Below are 21,877 nucleotides of genomic sequence, written 5' to 3'. Positions count from 1 at the left end.
TCAGTAACCTTATCTTGCTAGTTCTAAATAGTTATTATCAAGTTGAATTATTGCTTTGGTAGATACATACCAACTATACGGAGAAGATTTTAATAAGTGTTAGTGTGAAGGCTATGACCACCCTATGTATATAGACTGAATTATTTTTGTTTGGTAGTGAAAATGAAAAGAGATAGTGACATTAATAAAAGAGTACCGCGTGATCCTGGGATCCAACTTGAGAGAGAAGAAAATGAGGTAGAAAGTGCATGTGGGAATTGGGATCCACCTTGTGGCTGATTATGGCCGAAAGTCCTATGTTCAGATAGCAGTGAGTGACAAGACAAAACTAGAGTTGGTGGCACTGTCATATCAATTGCATGGAAATTAGGGCGAAACAATTGATTGAATTTGGTTCACTTTTGTGCAATTTTATTAAAATCGATCTAGTCTTTAATTCGGTTGAGGTACTCGGTCACTTATTTAATCAATAGATAATTGATTCAACATGATCCAGTAATTATATGTAATTTTATAATTTATATGAAAAATTATAAACATACTCAAATATCTTTTTTTTTTTGGAGTTACCCAACCCTAATTACCTCTTTGAGGCGAGTTGGCTCCCTCCGGTATCCCCACGAGCTTCGACTCTTTGAGCCGGCTATGGGACTAATACTCAAATATCTAAACAAATATATAAAAATTTCAAATATTTTAATATTAAAATAAAAAGCCACATATTATTATCCAATAAAGGATCAAACAAAAATATAATGATTGTGGTACGCGACTTCAAGTTTAATAAACGACTCCTCTAATTATAAATTAAATCAAAATTTTCTGCATTGTGCATAATTAAGATAATATTAGTGTTGTAGGTACATAACTTATGTAAGTCAATAAGCAAAAAAATATTCAAATATGTCCATTATTATTTTATTTTATTTTCAAAAAAAAAATTGAATTTTTTTTAGGACCGGGTCAGGTCACCGATTAACCGACCGGGTCACCGATTTTCATGAAAATCGACCGGGTCACACCAGGTCGCACCGGTTCTGATGCATGACTGATCCATTGCTTCAATCGGACCGGTTATATGACCAATTTACTGGTTCCCGAGTCGGTCCGATTTTATCAACATTGCTCTTGTGTCTAGACTGAGACAAGGGAATTAGGGGAACACTTATCAAAATGTCACTGTTCATTAAATTTTTTACTCAAATGTCACGTGAACAGTGTTATTTTTCAATATGTCACATGAACAAGTTTGCTGAGTATTATAGTGAACTCAATTTCCTGATGTATTACATTTCTAGTGAACATCAAGTACCAAATTCGCTACTTAGGGTAGCGAACTTGGTTGGAATGCATAATTTTATTATGTATTGCAACCAAGTTCGGGGTAATTATGCATTCCAACTAAGTTCGTTATCCCATGTAGCAAAATTGATGTCCACTAGAAACGTGACACGTCAGCAAATCGAGTTCGTTACAGTGCTTAGCAAACTTGTCCACGTAGCATATTAGAAAATAACATTGTTCGTGTGGCATTTAGATAAAAAATTTGATAAACAGTAATATTTTGGTCACTATTCCAGAATCAGAGGGGAGGAAATAAAGTCTATTTTTTCTTTAAATTACAGAATAAATAAGGAAAAAATTAAGAAATTCATCTTCTTTTAATACTCACTTTTATTTCATCAATAATTTTCATGAAGCCTTTGGCGTCATTATTCATATAGTTAAGAATTGAATGACACATACCAGTGGAGATGCATGTCTTGATGAAAATCATGAAAGATTAATCATTGACCTTTACAACAGAATCACGTGGTTATTGTTTGTGACTTCATTGACGTTATGCGTGGAAGCAGTAATGGTTTATTCACTCATTAATAATGCAACTATATCTAAAATCGTCATTAAATAAAAATAAAATACAAAAGTGCCTCATGTAAGTGTAACTGTGATAGTTCTGGACCTTCTCTAAATTGTTTCACGGCAAACTGCGTAAAAGTCTTTTATAACCCCCATTTATGTAAAATATATTTTGTTGTACTGAATGAATTACTTATTACTCGTTTATTATAGTTATTACGTGATCATTTTGTCACGTTTGGCAAAAAAATTTACCTGAGTGTCACGCCAACAGTAAATTTTACCAAAATGACACGCGACATAATTCGTTACACAGTGTAGTGGATTTCTACTTGCTTGACACGTGTCATTTTTGCTGACTGTGCAGTCTGACATAGCATATTTCGCTACACAATGTAGCGAAATATCCCGCATGACATTTTGGCAAAATTTACAGTTGGCGTGGCAGTCTGGTAAATTTTTTTGTCAGGTGTGACAAAATAGTCACTCTCCCACTTATTACAACCGCCTACCTTCCTTCAATTTTATACAAACCTTTTAGTTAGAGCATTAATTTTTATTTTTTTTCATATAATTAATGATCGCTCTCTTAAAACATAAAAAAATTTAGTTATATATATATATATATATATATATATATATATATATATATATAGGTTAGGATCATTTTACACAAGTGTAAGATACATTCTTAATCTTGTCCGTTAATCCCACTTATATCTAAGGGTTCAAATTTTTAGTAATGTGAGCCATTGGATACAAGTTGATCAATGGTCAAGATTGAGTGTAAGACTTCTAACATATACACCCGTGTAAGAATTCCTGCCCCTATATATATATTTCTTTGTCATATAAATAATTATAATTTAAAAAAAATTGTATATTAAAATTTTGCCCATCCTCACAAAATTTTTTGACTCCGCCATAAGAGGCAAGTGATATTGAATCTAAATTTGATTAAAAAATAATAGAGATAATAACTAAAAATCGATGATAACTAAAAAATACCGCCTCATAAAATAATAGTATAATAAAAAATAAGAGGTAAGATGTGTCATGATTATTTCTTCACAAATTTTATTTACAATCAGCGTAAACTTTATTTTTTTTCTCAACATTTTACATTATTCTTTTTTTTTTCGTCGTTAAACGAATAGGATTTTACTTTATAGGATTCTCAAATTATGTTTAAAAAAATTGTGAATTTCCCTTTCAACGAAGTATATAAAATCCAAATACATTTTGTAGAAACTAGGAAAGGCAAAGTATTGGGTCAAAATGTCAAATACTCTAGACTGGAACTAAATGTGATTCATGATACCATCCACAAACCCAATCTCTACAGACAAAATAAAGGTTATCTTCCATTGAATAATTTTCATAACATCAATTTTAAAAAAAAAAAAAAAAAAATCATAAAAGTTAGCACCTGAATAAAGTGTCGTTAAATATTATTCTTCCTGTGTATGTTAATGAAACACAATCTTTGAAAGCAGATAAATCAAGCATATTGTGGGATAATGATTTAAACTTCGGTTGCGCTTAATTAAGATTGTGAACAATTGCTAAAGAAATGAAAGTTAATGTGGTCTTAATTGCAACTATCGGTTGCAAAAAGATCTAAGATCACAATTTGGAGCACGAATTACGGTGGTTGACCACAATTTAAAACTCTGCTATAGCATAATATAGAATAAGGGGCACATGACTTGGCCTAGGACTTTATGGGAATTGAAAAAACCTCAACCTAACATTTGATATATCATTTTGTCTATCATCAAATTAAAAGAAGATTCCTCGGCCCAATTGATATATATCAAACTTGGAAACTATTACGAAAAGCACCATTAATCCTTGGCCCAACTGATAAACTTGTCGAGATTCTTTGAAGAATGACCACCTTCTACTAAGTTATTCATGACCATTTCCTTCAGTTTCAATGATCTTGCTTTTATGTCATCATTGCCAAGAAGTTGCTCCACCTTCTTCCTTATCTCTTCCTTGGATATTAATCCATTTTCATCCTTGTCTAATCCCAATCCAACCTTCCACACATTACAAATATATGACTTGTTAACAAATTGGTCACTAAAAAATGGCCAACACAATAAAGGTATGCCACCACATACACCTTCTATGGTAGAATTCCAACCACAGTGAGTAATGAAGCAAGCTATTGCAGGGTGGTTTAATATCTTCTTCTGTGGTGACCAACCAACAATTTTACCTTTACTTCCATTGAATTCATCAGGGTATGCATTGTTTACATTGTTATCATTATCAGGACGCACAACCCAAAGAAAAGGCTTGTTAAGGAGATCAAGTCCAAGAGCTAATTCTTTGAATTGGTTGGGGTCCACAACTGCCAAACTACCAAAGGAAACATATGTGACAGATTGAGGTGGTTGTTGATTCAACCATTCTAGGCATGTTGTGTCTTCTTCCCATAATGAACTTTTGTTGCTGACACTTTCCATCAATGGACCAATTGGCATGAATCTTGGTGATATGGAATGTGCTCCAGGCTCAAGATCACAAGTGGTGTTGCAAAGCCACCATTCTCCTAACTTCATAGTTTGTGTATCTTCCACCATGTGAAGGTAAATTTTCTTATCAAGGCTGCACCATGGCAGGTTTGCTGTGTCCATCATAGGCGAATTTGGTAAAAGCTGAATTTCCTGTTTTCTGGTTGGTAGTCCTTTAATGCCAAAAAAATTTAAGAATTGTCACTGTCAGTGTTACTACTTACTACTCATTAATTAGCTGAAAATTTGAGATGAAATAGTATTTAGCAGAGTTATACAATATCTAAATGATGATAAAAAAAATAATTATTCTTTTAGTTCCATTCGACTCTTAGTTAAATATTTGAACATAAAGAAATATGATTCCATACTATTTCTTTTATTCTCTCCATTCCTTTCAATCCAACCAAACAAATAAAGTATCATTTGAAAGGGGAAAAGGAGGGGACTTTTTTGGACACAGAGAGATTTGGGAGACAATGTGATAAGGCCAAAAGGTGCAATGTATATATCCCAATGGTAGGTAGGTGGCTTTTGATTACTCAATTGACTTTTCAAACACAGAAATGAGGCACTTTCTTGGTAATTCAAATAGAGAGAAAAATATAAGCTTGTGACCAACTATAATCAATTGGCTAACACTTTATCATCAGAAAGATAAACCACCCAACTGAATGCACAACTATTATAGTTTATTATTATGTAGTTTATTAATTTACTCAATGACCAAGACTTAGATCCAGTCAATAACTAGTTCAAATTTTAAAAACCAGTATCTACCATTAGTCAGATTCAATTACTGCTAAAATTTGATGATGTTTGAGGGTAAAAAATATTGAAAATATTTCATCAAACCATACAAGTAAAAATTGCAACAAGCTCCCTCACCAAAACAAAAACAAAAAAATTGCAACAAGCAGGGAAGAATACTATATTGGCCATTGATATTTTGTGGTGATTGTCTCTGAATTGCTTGATTTTCTTAATCAAGTTTAACATGCAAATAATTTGTGAGATTATGTAGTATATAGAGTAATTACTACTTACCAGTTTGGGAATCTATAATTCCTTCATTAATAAGCCTTGGGATGGATTCATAGGAAGCCAAAGCAATTGCTGATGCAGGCCATAGAAATGCCCCTTTTATTCCCAATTTGTGTCCAACTTCCAAGGCCCATCCTATATTCTTAGAAACTACTAGACATGTGATCTTGTTGTCACCATCCAAGGCATTGATATTTTCTATGAGGTTGTGAAGCTTAGTAGGCATGGTGCTTCTGAGTGACAATATTATCTTGGCCTGGTCAGTTCTGTCGTCATCTGAATCCAAACCATCTGGGAGTGACACAAACCTTATCTGTGATCCTAAGGGTTCACTTGCCATCTTCACTCTTTTTTTATTGAAATCAGTGATTAAAAAGGTGATTTTGCAGCCATGTTTGGCCAAAATCTGAGAGAACTGTAGAAGCGGATTCATATGTCCTAGAATTGGATAAGGCATAACAAGAAAATGTGGATAACTCATGTCAGTGAATGTGAAGAAAATGGAATAGAGACTAGAGAGTGGATAGTAACGTTTGGTGAGTAGAAGACTGAGAGAAGAAAGGTGTGAGTTTATAGTACTAATTTATTTGTTGCTCAAGTCTACGTGAAGGTTGGCAGAATCATTTTGGTTTCTTCAAGTTATAAGTGGGTCACAAGATAGCTAACAAATAATAATAATAGAAAAATGCTATTTTCTACGAAAATTTGTGGTAATCGGTTGACTCAATGAGTTGGCTTCTTGCAATAATTATGCGTGGGTCTCAAGAAATCTAAAAACAAAATAATAATAGAAAAATACTAATTTCTACGAGGAAGAAAAATTGTCGAAGTTGTATGGAACGTGGCTGGCTTGTAGGACATGATGAACACTAATCGGGAGCTAGAAATGGACAAAAAATTTAGTAGTACCTATTTTCCACTTATAATGTGACATGTGACAAAAATAAAATTTACATCATATTCTGACTGGAAGATATACCGAAAATTAGATGCATTTGTAACATTAAAGATATTTCCTAGAAATGACCTTTGTGTTCAACAATAACATAATTAACCGTTTAGTTATTCTTACATGGTACGGTTAATAGTATAGTCTACTACGATAATTTAATACATTAAGAAAGGGATAATAAATGAGAATAGAAGATTGAAATCCAGCTACAACAATGCAATATATATATATATATATATATATATATATATATATATATATTGACTTATTATTTCTCAAGCTACTTGAGATAATTTTATCTCCGACAACTAAATCATAACCGTATAAAGATGGATCAATGGTGATAAAGAAAGAAAGAGAAAAAAGGGAATCATATGAATCAATTAATATAAAAAAATAAATAAATAAAACGACGTAGTTTTGGGGTGAACGAAAATAAATATATCTCATGCTGCTTGAGAAATATTTTTCTCTCTCTATAGGGCTTATCATTTCTTAAGCAGCTTGAGATAACTTTATATCCGGCTACTAAATCATAACCGTGCAAATATAGATCAATGATGATAAAGGAAGAGAGAGAAAAATAAAATAACTATTAAAAGGTGAATCAATTAATATAAGAAAATAAACAATCAAAACGACATAGTTTTGTGGTGGACGGAGATAAACATTGTTATGGATATATATCATATCCTAACTACCTACCTAAGAAGTCATTAAAGGATAAGTGCCTAATTATCCTGACAATATTAATCAACAAGATACTTGGGATAGAATCCTTATCTCAACAGCCAGGAAGTTGAATCCTACTGCAACTGCGAGATCTACACAAACCCTAGAGGTAACCCTTATAAATAAGAGGCTAAAGACCTCAGGTACACATTTTTGACCTATTTACTATTACTGCCCTACACACACCCACGTCTTGGCTATCAGTCTGTTGCTTGTGCGCGGTGATTAGAATACTGGCTATAAGCCTATTACGGTACTTACCTCTTAGGTATCTCTGAGCGCATACCTTTCGGTATAGCAAGGTCATACAGGATCTAACAAATATATCTCAAGCTGCTTAAGAAATATTTTTCTCATATATATATATAGGGAAAAATATTTCTCCAGCAACTTGAGATAAGCTTATTCCCGCCACCCAATACTACGTCGTTTTGTTTATTTATTTTCTTATATCGATTGATTCACCTTTGAATGGTTATGATTCTTTTTTTTCTCTCTTCCTTCATTACCATTGATCCCTCTTTGTACGGTTATGATTTAATAAAATTATCTCAAGCAACTTGAGAAACGATAAGCCCATATATATATATATATATATATATAATTTCTGTTATAAATTGAAAATAAATTTATTTCTTGAAAATATATACAGGAGTGATTAGTCAAAAACTTAATAATTAAATGTACAAGAATTAGGGTCGAAGAAATAAAAAAAAGGTATCAGAGTCATCTTCATCCATTTATCAACTAATCTGATTTGAATTCGATGATATCCATACAAGATGTATGAATCTTTCAAGACTATTTTCGTCTTTCAAGAATTGAAATTAACTTACTGATGTTTCTCCCAGAGCAGAGAGTATGCATAAACACCGAGTTAGGGCAGAACTTCTATAAAATTTGTGTTCGGACGTCTCTCTATTTACTCTATTTACATTCATCTTTTGAGTTTATTTTTTAATCTCCCATTTGCTTTTTACTGAACTTTTACTCAAGTTTCTTAAAGTGAGCATAAATTTTGGCAAGAAAAATCATGTCTTTGAATATACTCTGTTATGCTCAATTTTATTTGGTATCAAAGCTAAAGGCTATGTGATTAAATAATTACGAATTCAAATTTTACCTTCTCATTCTATTAATAAATAATTAAGTATTATAAAATTTTGATCTCACTTATTCCATTTTAATAATAAATAATTAAAAACTATGAAAATTTCTTAGTACAAATTAATGAATTTTTGTATGTGTTCGATTCCCGCTGAATGCATTCTTGGGGAGGGGGCTGAACCTTTAGTCATCACTGTTCCCCCGCACTCCGGATTAGTCTCATAGCCGGCTCAAAGAGTCGAAGCTCGTGGGGATACCAGAGGGAGCCAACTCGTCTCAAAGAGATAATTAGGGTTGGGTAACTCCAAAAAAAAAAAAATTGAATTTTTGTATTATCCATCCTTCAACCATAATAGAGTCTTGTGTGAGAGGTGCATATCAACTGTTAATATAATAACCTTCATCTAAGAGCTTAGGTGTGTCAGCGAAATGAAGGCAAAAGAAATTCTTGAAAACGACTATCATGTAACACATAAAAACCGATGGGCTATAATAATGAATTAAGGGAACACATGACTTATTGAAGGAACTTCATTAATACAAATGAAATGATAGGATATGAAGAATCTCATCCTAATATTTTCATATGTCTGTTTATTCTAGATCATTTTGTCTAATATATATGTATGTAATAAATTTCAAACCAAAAAAGTCAAAAAAAAATAAAAAAAAATCCAACTTCCATATTCCAATCCAAACTATAGCCCAAGTATTACTAATTGGCCCAGTTGATAAACTTGTCGATGTTTGTTGAAGATTGGCCACCTTTAACCATGTTATTAATGATCATTTCCTTCAGCTTCAATGATCTTGCGTTAATTTCTTCATCGCCAAGCAGTAACTCCACCTTCTTCCCTATCTCTTCCTTGGATATTAATCCATTTTCATCCTTGTCTAATCCCAATCCAACCTTCCACACATTACAAATATATGACTTGTTAACAAATTGGTCACTAAAAAATGGCCAACACAATAAAGGTATGCCACCACAGACGCCTTCTATAGTAGAATTCCAACCACAGTGAGTAATGAAGCAAGCTATTGCAGGGTGGTTTAATATCTTCTTCTGTGGTGACCAACCAACAATTTTACCTTTACTTCCATTGAATTCATCAGGGTATACATTGTTTACATTGTTATCATTATCTGGACGCACAACCCAAAGAAAAGGCTTGTTAAGGAGATCAAGTCCAAGAGCTAATTCTTTGAATTGGTTGGGGTCCACAACTGCCAAACTACCAAAGGAAACATATATGACAGATTGAGGTGGATGCTGATTCAACCATTCTAGGCAAGTTGTGTCTTCTTCCCAGAATGAGCTTTTAATATTGTTGTCACTTTCCATCAATGGACCAATTGGCATGAACCTTGGTGATATGGCAAGTGCCCCAGGCTCAAGATCACAAGTGGTGTTGCAAAGCCACCATTCTCCTAACTTCATAGTTTGCATCTCTTGAACTATATGAGGGAACAGGGTCTTACCTAGGGTACACCATGGTAGGTCTGCTGTGTCCATCATAGGCATATCTGGGAAAAGCTGAATTTCTTGTTTTTTGGTGGGTAGTCCTGCAATTCAAAAATGAAATCTAAGAAAGTACTTATTTTTGTACTTCTATAATATTAGAAGAAGTAATTTGTTAGATACAATGCCAAATTCATCCATGTGTGCATACAGCGACATGAATATACTCAAAAGTGAATATAAATACAATGCCAAATCACTCTTTCAATGACTTCCCAAAATTGTGAAGCAAAAGTTTTATTTCCTTAATTTTGGGAAAATAGATTTCTTGATGAAATTTATATATAACTAAGTATAAAAAAATGAGAAGATTATACTTATCACTATTTTAGACTTGTCATTCTTACTATTTGTTTGGTTATTGTTAGATTAACTCAAAATTAATGATTCTTTTTTCCAACAGTTGATTTCAAAATGATCTAACAATAACCAAAACGACAGTAAGAGTGATAAGCTTAAAATGATAACAAATATAACTTTCCAAAAAAAAATTGTGTAAAAAGAATGAGTAAATATTAATCTTACCATCTGAATCTATGATTCCATCATCAATCAGGTTTGGGATGCAATGACATGAGGCCAATGTAGTTGCTGAGCCAGGAAATAAAAAAGCACCTTTAATTCCCAATTTGTGGCCAACCTGCAAGGCCCAACCCATATTCATTGTAACAACTATGCAAGTGATGTTATTGTCAACATTGGAAGCATTAATGTCTTGTATGAGCTTGGGAAGCATAGCAGGCATATTGTTTTTGATTGAGAAAACAAGTTTGAGGTGGTCACTTCTGTCATCTTCAGGGGCCAAACCATCTGGGAGTGTGACAAACTTTATCTGTGAACCATCATTGAGTTTGTCTAGGCCAGCAGCACCACCAGCAGCTATATTTGCTCTTTTGTGGCTGAACTCTGTGTTGAGAAATGTGATCTTGCAGCCATGTTTGGCTAGAACCTGAGAGAACTGCATAAGGGGATTCACATGTCCAAGAACTGGATATGGTATAGCAAGAAAGTGAGGGATGCCCATTTGCGTGCTGCAGGGAACGAAGTCTGAGCGAGAAAGCTGAAAGATTTTCAAGCTTCAAAGGTTGTGAGATTGATATTGAGGGAGTTTTCGGTGAAACTTAAGGATTTATTGTCATTCTTTTATATGCACATCGTGGCCGATGGATCGAGCCTAAGAACTTTCAAAACACTAGACTTGGTTGAATTGGACTATGAGACCATCTGCCAGACAGATCAAGCTAAAATCCTCGTACTTTGTGCATTTAAGGATATATTATATTGTACTAGACAAAATTATCATAATGTACAAAAAAAAGTAGGTGTAATTCATTAAAGAAAAAAGAAAAGAAAAATTAGATTTTACCTATTTTTATGTGTGCGAGAAATATATTTTTCATAAAATATTAATATATTAATCATTGAATATTTGCTATAATATTGAAAGGTAAGTAATTTATTAATCTACTATTACATTCATTTAGTACACAAACTTCTATATGAAATATATACTATAATATTTATTAAATATTTTTCTTATGTCGTAGAAAAATAATTATCTTATATTATAAAGTTACATTTATAAGTGGAACTCTCAGATAAAAAGAGAGAAAAAAAAAATTACATTAATTCCTCTTTTATGTGTATAAAAAATTTATTTTTTTAATATATAATAAGATAAATATAACCATAATTGATTAAGAAGAATTTTCGCTTATTCTAGACTTACAGTCAAAATGTCGTAATAATGTCGAAAGGTATCTTAGAAAATTTACATGATGCTTTGATTGAAGTTGAAGTTGAATTTAATACCTGCCAGAGCACGCCATTTTAGATAATAATTGAGGAGACTTTTCAACAGAACCCATAACCATAAGTAAATGTTCTCATTGCATTTCAACTTGTCCCTATCCCATGTGCATATGTTTGGAAAAGAATAAGGTAACCACAGAGTAAAATCTTACTCTTTATATTTTTTAAAAATTATTTTGATTTTGGTTTTGTCTCTCATTTTATTTTACAGTTTTTGATGCAAGATCAATTTTTTAAAAAAAAAATACGCTTGCATTCAATAATATCTTGACACAATTCGATTATAGGTTGGATGCTACGAGTTTCTTTTAAATAAAAAAATAATTTTTTAAATTATAAAATATATTTATAAAAAGGGAAATATTTTTCTTAAAGAAAAATAGTTATCTAATATAGTAGAAACAAAATTACAAGTAAGAAGAGAAAATAATAGAAGTGGAACCCACCACTCTTTTATGTATGTAGAAAATTTATTTCTTATAAAAAAAAAAAAAATTTTAAACCCATCCAAACTGCCCCTAGTATTTTCTTGATGTAGGTATTTGACTCTCTGAAGCAGAAAAAAAAAACACGTTAATATGTTCAGTTGGTTATATATATTACAAACAAAAGATTCTGTGTGTTTTTTCTATTGGAAAATAATTTATACGTTTGAGTCAAAAAAATATTTCTCTATCATTGAGAGAAAAAAAGGGGTGGGATTCCGATTGAATTACTAAATCTGATTTCTCTAATGGATAATATATTTTTTTAATTCAAATGAAATTTTATCCTTCTTCTTTTATAATTAAATTACTAAATTTGATTTTAATTTTTGTAAATACAAATATGTGAAATTTCAAAGACTAACGCCACTAATTCTTGCAACAACAAAAAATTATTTATATAAAATGCTGACAGTTAGAAGTGGAAAACTGGGCTCGGCTCGGAGGGCCGGCCCACCATTATATTTTTATAATTTAATTGAAATTTTATCCTTCTTCTTTTATAATTAAATTACTAAATCTTATTTCAATTTTTGTAAATATGACTTTGTGAAATTCCAAAGACTAATGACACTAATCCTTGCAAAAAAATTATTGTTTATTATTATTTTATAAATCTGATTGTAGTAAATGAAAGTTCATATCTGAGGTAAAATATAAAAACCTAGATGCAACTATAAAAACCTTTTTTTGTGGATAAATATAAAAACTTTTTACAAGCTGATAGTTAGAGGTGGCAAACTGCACTCGGCCCGGAAGACCGACCCACCAACACATTTTTATAATGAGTAAATACCATTTTTGGTCCTCAGCAAATTTCACGATGTCCGTTTTAGTCCCTAGCAAATAAAAAGGCTCATCGTGGTCCCTAAGAAATTCAAAATGGACCCATTTTAGTCCTTTTAGGGACTAATATGGATCTTTTTTGAATTTATGAGGGACCACGATTTCAACTAAATGGGTCCATTTTGAATTTCTTAGGGACCATGATAGGCCTTTTTATTTACTAGGGACTAAAAAGAGTGTCGTGAAATTTCCTGAGGACCAAAAAGGGTATTTACTCTTTTATAATTAAATTAAAATTTCATCCTTCTTCTTTTATAATTAAATTCCTAAATATGATTTTTTTTGTAAATACAAATTTGTAAAATTTCAAATACTAACGAAACAAATCCTTGTAAATAATAATTATTTATTATTATTTTTTAAATGTGATTGCAATAAATGAAGTCTATCTAAAAGAGTAGTGTAGTTGCTTTGATTCTGTTTATATGCATTTGTTGCAATGTAAGCAAAAAATATGACTCATACATTCTTATTTGATTAAGTTGTATTCAAATCTCGTTCAGACAACATTTTTTTTTGTCCTTAAAAAAATTTAATCCAATCTTTCTTTTTTTTGTTGATAGTATGACTTTTGGGTGTTAACATATTAGTGTTACTTATTTAATGAATTTTTGCCTTCTGTATCGTAGGCACAAAGAACGAAAATCACACAGCAAATGACATATTTAGTAAGTGTTGAACTCATCCTTCCAATGATTGCTACGAAATGACACTGAATGAATATCGTTTTTATATTATAGGTAAAAACTGATCTTTTAAATCTATATTTGCTTGGTGTTATTGTTACCTTGATTTTGTTGATGAATGTTATAGTTAGCAATGATTTGTATGCATTTTTGTTTTTATATCCCTTCCTCATGTTAACATAGTGTATTATAACGTATTATGGTGTATTATGATGTAGTTATATGCAAAATTAATTATCCCTCTCAATAACAAATTTTTGTTTGTGGTTGATATTTGTCAAGTTCTGTGTCAATGCTGTAATTTTTTTCACCTGAAATATAGAACATAGAAATTTGTGTAATTACTACTTACCAGTTTGAGAATCTATATGGGGCAGGTTATATTTATAAACTTTTTTGTTTACAAACTCTTACAAACTACACTATGTTCTCTCGAGAGTACTCTGGTTACACCATGTTCTCCCGGGAGAACATAGTGTAATTTATAAAAAAATTTAAAAAAAATTTGTAAACGGATCCTTCTTCATGTTATATATAGTTACTCTTTATAACTATGTAATACCGGCAGTACATAGTTATAATATTAAAGTTGTTTTTTCCTCCACGTCAGCGGACAGGTTTTGAAAAGTGACTGAGAAGAGAAAAAAAAACTTTAATATTATAACTATGTACTACTGGTAGTACACAATTATAAAGGATAGTTGTATATAATCTTATTTAAAGTGGCTGCAGAAATATTTACCCCTATATATCTAGAGAGAGGTAGGATCTTTTAATACTAGTGTTAAATTTGAAGTTTGACGCCTCATTTAAGAGCCGTTAAATCAAAAAAATCAATGGTGTCACATGCTTACAAATTGGAGTCATTGATCATTTTAGATCTAATGACTCTCAGATGAGGTTTTGACACTGGTGTCAAAGGATCCTATCTCTCATAGATGAGGTTTTGACACTGGTGTCAAAGGATCTTATCTCTTTTATATATGTATATATATATATATATATATATATATATATATATATATATATATATATATATATACACACATATATATATATATACACACATATATATGGGGTAGGATCCTAAAGTTTGATGCCTCATCTGAGAGTCATTAGATCAAAAAAGATCAATGGTGTCACATGCTTGCAAATTGGAGTCATAAATTGTAAGAACTCGCACCGTTAATTAAGGAAGTTAATTAATTAATTATGTGAAATTAGGAAATAATTCCATAATTGACCCTAATAATTATCATGAGGCTTAAATAAATGTAGTAAGTGATTAAGAATGCTGAAATTCGCTTTTCTGACGAAAAGTGCAGATATCGGTTCTGCTAGTCGGTATAAATGTGTACCGATAAAGTATTTCGGAAAATTATAATATATGCATGAATATTACTAAAATAATATATAGGACTTGTAAAGCGAGTTTCAAGTTAAAATAATGAGAACTGGTGCCAGAACTGATACTAGCTATGGGAAAAGCGCGTACCGGAAAGGTGCTCCGAAAAATAAAATAAAAATATGATAATTCTTGTAAAATTGAGTAGGTTAAGAATCCTGAGTTTGGGATTAAAATACTAAGCGTAGCTATTTATGATAATACTGTGTGTTATGACTTAAACCGCCTATATATTGTGTTTGGCACTAAACCCTAGGCTGATCTCCAGCCATTATTACGTGAGTGACTTCTGGTGGCTGCTGCCTTGGCCTTCTCCACCATTGTTTGACCTTCCTTGTAACCTTTCTTCTCATTTTCTTCACAAAAACTCCATGGGTGAGTGCATTCAAGCTTTGGGAAACAGAAAATGGTTGCATTTCTTAGTTGTGAGGGTGGTTGTGAGTGAGTAGGTTTCTGACTTTAAGTTTAGAGAGAGTTTGGACCTTTGGCTTGGCATTTGTGGTGCCAATGAGTCATCTTTTGGTGCAAGAACCAACCTTTGGTGTGGCATTTTCGTGCACCTTCTTGGTCTGCATAGTTGGAGCTGTTTGGTGAGCTCCATGAGCCTTTGCTTCTCTGTTTTGAGCCTTGGGGTGAGTTTCCTAACCTTGATCATGAGTTTTATTGGTTTAAAGGTGGTGCCTTTGCATGTAAATGAGTTAAAAAAGTAACAATTGGTATGTGGACTTAAAACAGAATAAAAATGCATGCTTTGACGTTTTGAAGTGTTAAAAATGGAATCTTGGATGGATAACTTCGTGAAATGCAGAAATTGCATTCTGTCGCGAAATATCCGGATATGGTATTCGGATATTGATATCCGGATATAGTATCCGGATATAAATATCCGGATATGGGATCCTTTGATATCCAAATATGGATATCCGGATATGATATCCGAATATTGATATCCGGATATGTCCCCGACAAATATCCGGATATTCTGTGATTTCGAAGAACAGTAGCTGCATTGTTCATACAGTAGGCTATTGGGGGTTGTGGACCCTAGATTGATGAAGTTTGACTTCTTAATAATTGAACTAAGTCAGAATCAAGTGATTAAGGGCTTGTGGCTTTGTTAGAAGCCTTAAGACGTAAAACGTAAAGGAAATGTGTTGTCTTTATTATGTATGCTTGTAGAGTATGTTTGTTGATATATTACTGGTCCATAACAGATTGTGATACTGCTGTGTTTGGGCTTTGAGCTTGTGTGGACTCTTGGCTTGGATAGCTAGCTTGCAAGGTAAGCTTTCGTGTCCTCGGCTTAGCCATTGTTGGTTCCACCATGTCCCATGGGGGTATGGTTATATGCATGATGTTGTTTTCATGATATATTGGTTTGTGAAATGTTGTTGAGTTGTTATATGCGAGTGCCTTTATGATATGCATGTAGTGTTCTACCTATACGGTAAGCCTGAGTATATGGTACATACAATATGGTGAGGCTGTGGGTGAGGTGCAAGCGGTGTTCCTTGTACTAACTGTGGGTAATAGACGTATTCCTGCATTTCTCTGGCCAGTAAAATAGTGATAACACACATGGCATGAATATCTGTTGCACTGCATAGTTTTGGAACTTATATTGGAATTACTGCTTTTGAACTTATATTGCGCATGTAAGTGAGCTTGGGGTGGAATATCATCGAGGACCCCTTGTCTTACTTAGATTTCTTGTTTAGAGATCTCACCCCACGTTTGGGGGCGCTTATTTCAGGTTCAGGTAACCCAGGGGTCGATACCTCTAGTGGCAGGAGGCCAGAGCTTAGTTGATACCTATTTATGCTGATTTGCTGTTATGCTTGGATGCTGGATCTTGTTTACTGTTTTATGCTTTTAGCTTCAGTTATAGATTACATTGTTGAGACTCTGTGGTTTATATTGTCTATTTGGTGAGCATGAGGATTGTCCATGCCACGTTGACTTGTTATTGTCTTAGTGGGTTGCTAGTTGTAATAATGTATCAGGATATTGTTCGGACTACATGTTGTAGTTCCGTGACTTAAATACTCACATTTATATCTATATATTGAGGTATTTCAGTTAGATGTCTATTTGCAATTTACATACAGACGATGTTTTTATGAAATTGATTAAATAATCAACTTGGCTAAGATTAATGACGTCATAATCGAACATAAAAAGATATTCCGCAATTTTTATTAAGCGTGGCTTAATACGATGACATGTTAACAAACCGGATATACACGGGGTGTTACATTGATCATTTTAGATCTAATGGCTCTCAGATGAGGTGTCAAATTTCAATTTTGACACTGGTGTCAAAGGATCCTACCTCATATATATATGGGGTTTACATACCTGCAGCTGTTGTACGTGCAGCAATCAAATACTTGCCATATATATAGTTGAAAGCATTAAATGCGGAGAATCATAATCATACAAAGGATGAAAGCATTAAATGTGGAGAATCATAACCATACACCTGTCGTTGATGTACGTAAAGCGGCTGCAGAAATGATTTTACCTATATATATATATATATATATATATATATATATATATATATATATATATATATATATATATATGGGGTAGGATCCTAAAGTTTGACACCTTATCTGAGAGTCATTAGATCAAGAAATATCAACGACTCTGATTTGTAAGCATGTGACTCCATTAATCTTTTTTGATCTAATGGCTCTCAAAGAAGGTGTCAAATTTTAATTTTGACACCGGTGTCAAAGGATCCTACCTCATATATATATAAAGAGGTAAGATCTTTTGACACCAATGTCAAATTTCAAGTTTGACACCTCATCTGAGAGCCGTTAGATCAAAAAGATCAACGACTCTGATTTGTAAGCACGTGACACCATTGATCTTTTTTGATCTAATGGCTTTCAGATGAGGTGTCAAATTTCAAATTTGACACCGATGTCAAAGGATCCTACCTCATATATATATATATATATATATATATATATATATATATATAGGGTTTGGTGTTTGTCATTTTAAATGACATAAGTTATGTCATTTTATGAGAGAGATAGACACAGAAAAACGGAAATCATGGGAGAGAGAAAGTGGATGATTTTTTTTAATTTGAAATTCAAGTAAATTTTTTTTCTGTATCTGTCTCTCTCTTAAAATAACATAATTTATGTCATTTAAAATGACAAATATTTTTTCATATATATATATATATATGTGTGTGTGTGTGTTATTTCTCTTATAAATTGAAAATAAATTTATTTCTTGAAAATACAGGAGTGATTAGTCAAAAACTTAATAATTAAATGTAGAAAAATTAGGGTCGAAGAAATAAAAAAAGGCATCAGAGTCATCTTCATCCATTTATCAACTAATCTGATTTGAATTCGATGATATCCATACAAGATGTATGAATCTTTCAAGACTATTTTCGTCTTTCAAGAATTTAAATTAACTTACTGATGTTTCTCCCAGAGCAGAGAGTATGCATAAACACCGAGTTAGGGCAGAACTTCTATAAAATTTGTGTTCGGACGTCTCTCTGTTTACTCTATTTACATTCATCTTTTGAGTTTATTTTTTAATCTCCCATTTGCATTTTACTGAACTTTTACTCAAGTTTCTTAAAGTGGGCATAAATTTTGGCAAGAAAAATCATGTCTTTGAATATACTCTGTTATGCTCAATTTTATATGGTATCAATATAACCTTTACTCATTGCATATTATCCATCCTTCAACCATAATAGAGTCTTGTGTGAGATGTGCATATCAACTGTTAATATAATAACCTTTGTTTAAGAGCTTAGGTGTGTCAGCGAAATGAAGCCAAAAGAAATTCTTGAAAACGACTATTATGTAACACATAAAAACCGATGAGCTATAATAATGAATTAAGGGAACACATGACTTATTGAAGGAACTTCGTTAATACAAATGGAAATGTATGGGATAGGATATGAAGAATCTCATCCTAATATTTTCATCTGTCTGTTTATTCTAGATCATTTTGTCTAATGTATATGTATGTAAGAAATTTCAAACAAAAAAAGTCAAAAAAATAAAAATAAAAAATCCAACTTCCATATTCCATATTCCAATCCAAACTATAGCCCAAGTATTACTAATTCGCCCAGTTGATAAACTTTTCGATATTTTTTGAAGACTGGCCACCTTTAACTATTTTATTAATGGTCATTTCCTTCAGCTTCAATGATCTTGCTTTAATATCTTCATCGCCAAGCAGTAACTCCACCTTCTTCCCTATCTCTTCCTTGGATATTAATCCATTTTCATCCTTGTCTAATCCCATTCCAACCTTCCACACACTGCAAATATATGACTTGTTAACAAATTGGTCACCGAAAAATGGCCAACACAATAAAGGTATGCCACCACATACACCTTCTATGGTAGAATTCCAACCACAGTGAGTAATGAAGCAAGATATAGCAGGGTGGTTCAATATCTTCTTCTGTGGTGACCAACCAACAATTTTACCTTTACTTCCATGGAATTCATTAGGGTATTCATTGTTTACCTTGTTATCATTACCTGGACGTACAACCCAAAGAAAAGGCTTGTTAAGGAGATCAAGTCCAAGAGCTAGTTCTTTGAATTGGTTAGGGTCCACAACTGCCAAACTACCAAAGGAGACATATATGACAGATTGATGTGGCTGCTGATTCAACCATTCTAGGCATGTTGTGTCTTCTTCCCAGAATGAGGTTTTAATATTGTTGTCACTTTCCATCAATGGACCAATTGGCATGAACCTTGGTGATATGGCAAGTGCTCCAGGCTCAAGATCACAAGTGGTGTTGCAAAGCCACCATTCTCCTAACTTCATAGTTTGCATCTCTTGAACTATACGAGCGAAGAGGGTCTTACTCTTATTTGGTGATAGGGAATAGGTGTTACTCTTATTAGTCGTTATTAACTAGCATAGATTTTTTTTAAGTATGTTATTATTCTTGTCTTTTACCGTATTTTCTATCAGTTTGAATGGCCAAAAACACACATTTTTAAATATTCACGGGTATGATTTTTTATTTTTTATTTTGTACAGATTTCGATTCACGGGTATGATTTTCGTCTTCTTTTCTTCTTCTTTTTTTTAAAAAATATATTTTTTTTATTTTTATTTTTTTAAGTGTATGACTAATTTTCAAATGCTTGAATATTTACAAAAAAAAATGCTTGAATATTTACAACACTATAGAAATTTTCAAATATAAAATTAATAATTCCTTCAAAATATTCTATTTTACAGTAAGTAAAAGCATATTGACACTTTCGTATGATAATGAAATATTATTGATATACCTTTTTTGGTTTGATTAGTCGATTTATAACAGAAAAGGAAATGTGACCAAATGATTAAGATGAATACAGCGAAGATCAGTTCGATCTGCAATTCTTTATTACGTCGTATATGGACACATTGTCCACTAGGTTACACCATGGTAGGTCTGCCGTGTCCATCATAGGCATATTTGGGGAAAGCTGAATTTCTTGTTTGTTGGTGGGTAGTCCTGCGATTGAAAAAGGAATTCTAAGAAGGGAAAAGTATGTATCATTTTTAAAGGATGTAAAGTTGTGTCATTTTAAGTGAGAGAAAGACATAGAAAAAGAAGAAGAGAGAGTGAATACAAAAAATATAAAGATGTGTTTCACTTCTTTGTGAGAATGAAATAACACAAGTTATGTCATTTAAAAAGACAAACATTTTTCCATCAAGTGCTTTTTTTTTGTACTTACATTGCTAAAATGGAAACGTCAAGTTAATATAAAATTAGAAGAAGTAATTTGTAAGATACAATGCCAAATTCATCCATGTGTCATGTGTGCATACAGCAACATGAATATACTCAAAAGTGAATATAAATACACTGATATTTTGGTCATGATCTTAATATCGGGATAACTTTCAATACCTTCCCAAAATTGTGAAGCAAAAGTTTTATTTCCTTAATTTTGGGAAAATAGATTTCTTGATGAAATTTATATATAGTAGGTATAAAAAAAAACGAGAAGCTTATACTTATCAATATCTTAGACTTGTCACTCTTACTATTTGTTTGGTTATTGTTAGATTAACTCGAAATCAATGGCATTTAATTTTTTTCTCTTTTTCAACTATTGATTTCAAGATGATCTAACAATCACCAAAACGGCAGTAAAAGTGGTAAGCTTTAAATGGTAACAAATATAACCTTCCGAAAAAAAAAAAATTGTGTAAAAAGAATGAGTAAATATTAATCTTACCATCTGAATCTATGATTCCATCATCAATCAGGCTTGGGATGCAATGACATGAGGCCAAGGTAGTTGCTGAGCCAGCAAATAAAAAAGCCCCTTTAATTCCCAATTTGTGGCCAACCTCCAAAGCCCAACCCATATACATTGTAACAACTATGCAAGTGATGTTATTGTCAACATTGGAAGCATTAATGTCTTGTATGAGCTTGGGAAGCATAGCAGGCATATTGTTTTTGATTGAGAAAATAACTTTGGGGTGGTCACTTCTGTCATCTTCAGGGGCCAAACCATCTGGGAGTGTGACAAACTTTATCTGTGAACCATCATTGAGTTTGTCTAGGCCAGCACCACCACCACCAGCTATATTTGCTCTTTTGTGGCTGAACTCTGTGTTGAGAAATGTGATCTTGCAGCCATGTTTGGCTAGAACCTGAGAGAATTGCATAAGGGGATTAACATGTCCAAGAATTGGATATGGTATAGCAAGAAAGTGAGGGATGCCCATTTGCGTGCTGTAGGGAACGAAGTCTGAGCGAGGAAGCTGAAAGATTTTCAAACTTCAAAGCTTGTGAGATTGATATTGAGGGAGTTTTCGGTGAAACTTGAGTATTTATTGTCATTCTTTTATATGCACATCTGCCAGACAG

At 32.5% G+C, this 21,877-nt stretch overlaps 3 protein-coding genes across 3 annotated transcripts; all 3 read right to left on the bottom strand.

Moving 5' to 3' along the window:
- Window positions 1-3,471: 3,471 nt before the first annotated feature.
- On the bottom strand, window positions 3,472-5,913 carry LOC133309226 (UDP-glycosyltransferase 83A1-like). The gene is made up of 2 exons (XM_061509984.1): window positions 5,433-5,913; window positions 3,472-4,558 (listed from the first exon to the last, which is right to left on the bottom strand). The coding sequence occupies exons 1-2, from the start codon at window positions 5,908-5,910 to the stop codon at window positions 3,708-3,710; spliced, it is 1,329 nt and encodes a 442-aa protein (XP_061365968.1). The 5' UTR covers window positions 5,911-5,913; the 3' UTR covers window positions 3,472-3,707.
- Window positions 5,914-8,814: 2,901 nt separating this feature from the next.
- On the bottom strand, window positions 8,815-10,903 carry LOC133309228 (UDP-glycosyltransferase 83A1-like). The gene is made up of 2 exons (XM_061509986.1): window positions 10,268-10,903; window positions 8,815-9,786 (listed from the first exon to the last, which is right to left on the bottom strand). Exons 1-2 carry the CDS (start codon window positions 10,764-10,766, stop codon window positions 8,936-8,938), a joined length of 1,350 nt encoding a protein of 449 aa, XP_061365970.1. The 5' UTR covers window positions 10,767-10,903; the 3' UTR covers window positions 8,815-8,935.
- Window positions 10,904-19,092: 8,189 nt separating this feature from the next.
- On the bottom strand, window positions 19,093-21,735 carry LOC133309269 (UDP-glycosyltransferase 83A1-like). Its single transcript, XM_061510023.1, has 3 exons — window positions 21,237-21,735; window positions 20,421-20,503; window positions 19,093-19,860 (listed from the first exon to the last, which is right to left on the bottom strand). The coding sequence occupies exons 1-3, from the start codon at window positions 21,733-21,735 to the stop codon at window positions 19,093-19,095; spliced, it is 1,350 nt and encodes a 449-aa protein (XP_061366007.1).
- Between the last annotated feature and the right edge of the window lie 142 nt (window positions 21,736-21,877).

Source organism: Gastrolobium bilobum, unplaced genomic scaffold (genome assembly GCF_033153095.1).
Source record: "Gastrolobium bilobum isolate Gb01-03AN ecotype WA unplaced genomic scaffold, APGP_CSIRO_Gbil_v1 utg7600, whole genome shotgun sequence".
In the NCBI taxonomy this organism is placed as follows: Eukaryota; Viridiplantae; Streptophyta; class Magnoliopsida; order Fabales; family Fabaceae; genus Gastrolobium; species Gastrolobium bilobum.
This window is presented reverse-complemented; position numbering and strand designations above follow the sequence as displayed.